The sequence below is a fragment of the Onychostoma macrolepis genome, chromosome 05, assembly GCF_012432095.1.
Source record: "Onychostoma macrolepis isolate SWU-2019 chromosome 05, ASM1243209v1, whole genome shotgun sequence".
Classification (NCBI taxonomy): Eukaryota; Metazoa; Chordata; class Actinopteri; order Cypriniformes; family Cyprinidae; genus Onychostoma; species Onychostoma macrolepis.
This window is the reverse complement of record NC_081159.1, coordinates 45138008-45140507: the sequence shown is the minus strand read 5'-3', so window position 1 is coordinate 45140507 and position 2500 is coordinate 45138008. Positions and strand designations below refer to the sequence as shown.

Below are 2500 nucleotides of genomic sequence, written 5' to 3'. Positions count from 1 at the left end.
ATCATTGCACAAGACGTTTGTGATGAAACTGTTTGGTGGATGGCGGCCTGCAGGTAATTCATTAGTCAAACGAGCGTCCCGTCGGGGCTTATTAAGCCCGTCTCTGTGGACAGAAGCTGGAAAGAGCTCAGCGCCGCGATGACAACATCTGACCGTTAAGATTGCATCACGTTCTGCTCTCGCTCAACTCCTGAAGCTCTTGCATAACGATTATTTATCATCATCAAACTCGTTTGTCGTATGCAAATATAAAAAAAAACGAGTTTTCCTCTAAATGCGAATGCAGTCGTCATCTGTTCGCTCTCATGGCATCGTTCAGCAGAATGTCCACGCTGCTCGTCGTCATACAGAACCAAAACCACCCATTAACTCTCAGACGAGGAGTTGGTGATATTCAGTCTTCAGATGATGAACAGACCCACGTTTAATAGATTATTCTGGGATCAAACATGCTGAATTAGATGAGCAGTCTGTATCATTTGATCTGTTCGTAAACAAATCCATCGTATGCCTTCCATAGATTCAGAGGAGCTGCTTTATTCATGCTTTTATTTTGGTTTTGATGCTAACCCTGGAACAACATATAAAACTACCAAATTTTGATTAATCTTAACATATAATCACTGCAGTTAACAGTGTGCGCCGTCTGTTTGATTACGTGTCATTTGTAACTAACTGCATGATTTTTACTGTACATTTCTGCCATAGTCACCACTAATAACCCACTCCTAAATATAATGTGGAAACTTTACATTTTCTGTAAAGCTGCTTTGTATCGATTTGTATCGTGAAAATCGCTATAGTTTATAGTTTTTTGTAATTTTGGAGTTTTTATTACATCGTCATGTTTTTATTAGCTGTATTTGTTAGTTATTTTTACCCGACTGCAGTTTGATTGAGATTAATTGGAGTTTTTGCAAATGAACTCTTGATGCATAAATAATTCTTAAATGTATTTTAGTAATCTTTCATGTTCCAGAAATGAAAGAAAAGTTTGGAGTGACACACATGATGTAAGTAATGAGTGTAATGTAACGCCGTGTTGTGTGTTTGCAGGGGTTTCAGGGCTTTGGCTTCGGCGACGGAGGCTTCCAGATGTCTTTCGGTATCGGGGCTTTTCCTTTCGGGATCTTCGCTACAGCGTTTAATATCAACGACGGACGACCGCCTCCAGGTGTGTGCGCTGAAATACTGGCATGAAGAAATGATTGGGGAAGTGTAGGATGTCACTAAATGAATGAAAAGAAAATATAAAGAAAGCTTCTTCACGCATGCTATAGATTTTATGATGAACATCCGTGCATGTTTTTCTTTTCTTTTTATGACTTTGTAATAAACCATAACTGCATCTTTCTGTGAAAATGATGCTATATGCAGAACTTCTCCAATAGTTTAGTCTCTTAAGCTCCGCCCCTGCAAGCTTAAGCTCATCTGCATACATTTTTGAGAGCCACGCCCACATCTCAACATCCAATCAACAACTGATGCGCAGAACCAAGCCCCGCCCCACGTTTATTCTTTAATAATAATCTGTTGCACTTGGATGTACGTCACAACAGATCTGTTGCTACTTTTTTACAATTTTTATGTCTATGGGTGATTCTACATTTGGCATTTCATAAAGTTAAGAAATCTTATTGAATCCACATTCGATTTTAATAATTGTTACTTGTTACAAGTTACTTCCTTTTTTCACTTTTCAAACAGATGTCTTTATGGGATTGTTTGTCAACTCTGTTACGGACAAATTAGGCAATGTGTAGAAATAGCAATAAATCATAAAAGAAAATCGTATCATTAGACAAACAGTCCTTACATTCCAACATTATATTTCACCTATGCACACCTTAAAAATAAAAATACCTATATCTTCACAGAATTGTCCACTTGGAGCAAATATTTTTAATCTGAAAATGTATCATATAGAGTAATTGACTTGAGCTGTGATTGTACCGTAAGAGTGCTGCTTCGTTAAAGAGCAGCGTTGATGCATTGACTGTGTTTGTGTCTCGACAGCAGCTCCAGGAACCCCTCAGCACGCGGATGAGCAGTTCCTCTCGCGCCTCTTTCTGTTCGTGGCGCTCCTCATCATGTTCTGGCTGCTTATAGCGTAAACGCTGAAGAACTGTATGATCGGTCCTGTCGGAGGACTAGCTAACTAACCCTACAGTAGTGCGTCAGGTTCAGTGGAGCGGGATGGAAACGGCTCTTTTTCTGTGAAAGAGATGCGGCGCTAGCGTTGTGATCCTGTGAGATGCAAACCGCTCTGTTTGGATAATGTTCGGTTTTCTTCCCAGATATGATTTTAAATAAATGCTAGTCTTATTTTCTCTTAAGACAAAATCATTATTGGATTTTTCTACGATTACGGTGCCAAATGATGTCACTCACTGTAGTAAAACTCGTTTAAAAATCATACGAATGCATAAATGTACTTCCTAACTAACTTTAAATACATCAGCGTTTAATTTAAGCTTATTTTAATTCATATTTTTGTGTG

General features: G+C 38.6%; 1 protein-coding gene across 3 annotated transcripts in view; it reads left to right on the top strand.

Moving 5' to 3' along the window:
* Nucleotides 1–2500, top strand: part of rnf185 (ring finger protein 185) — a 5250-nt gene that overhangs the window by 2512 nt on the left and 238 nt on the right. For 2 of the 3 annotated variants that reach the window (XM_058774661.1, XM_058774662.1), the window contains exons 6-7: nucleotides 1057–1174; nucleotides 2017–2500. The exon at nucleotides 2017–2500 is cut by the window's right edge and continues 238 nt beyond it. In XM_058774661.1, the coding sequence (XP_058630644.1) occupies nucleotides 1057–1174; nucleotides 2017–2114 (216 nt within the window). In that variant the 3' untranslated portion in view covers nucleotides 2115–2500. The remainder of the gene's footprint in view (nucleotides 1–1056; nucleotides 1175–2016) is intronic. The other variant, XM_058774663.1, reaches the window with a different exon arrangement.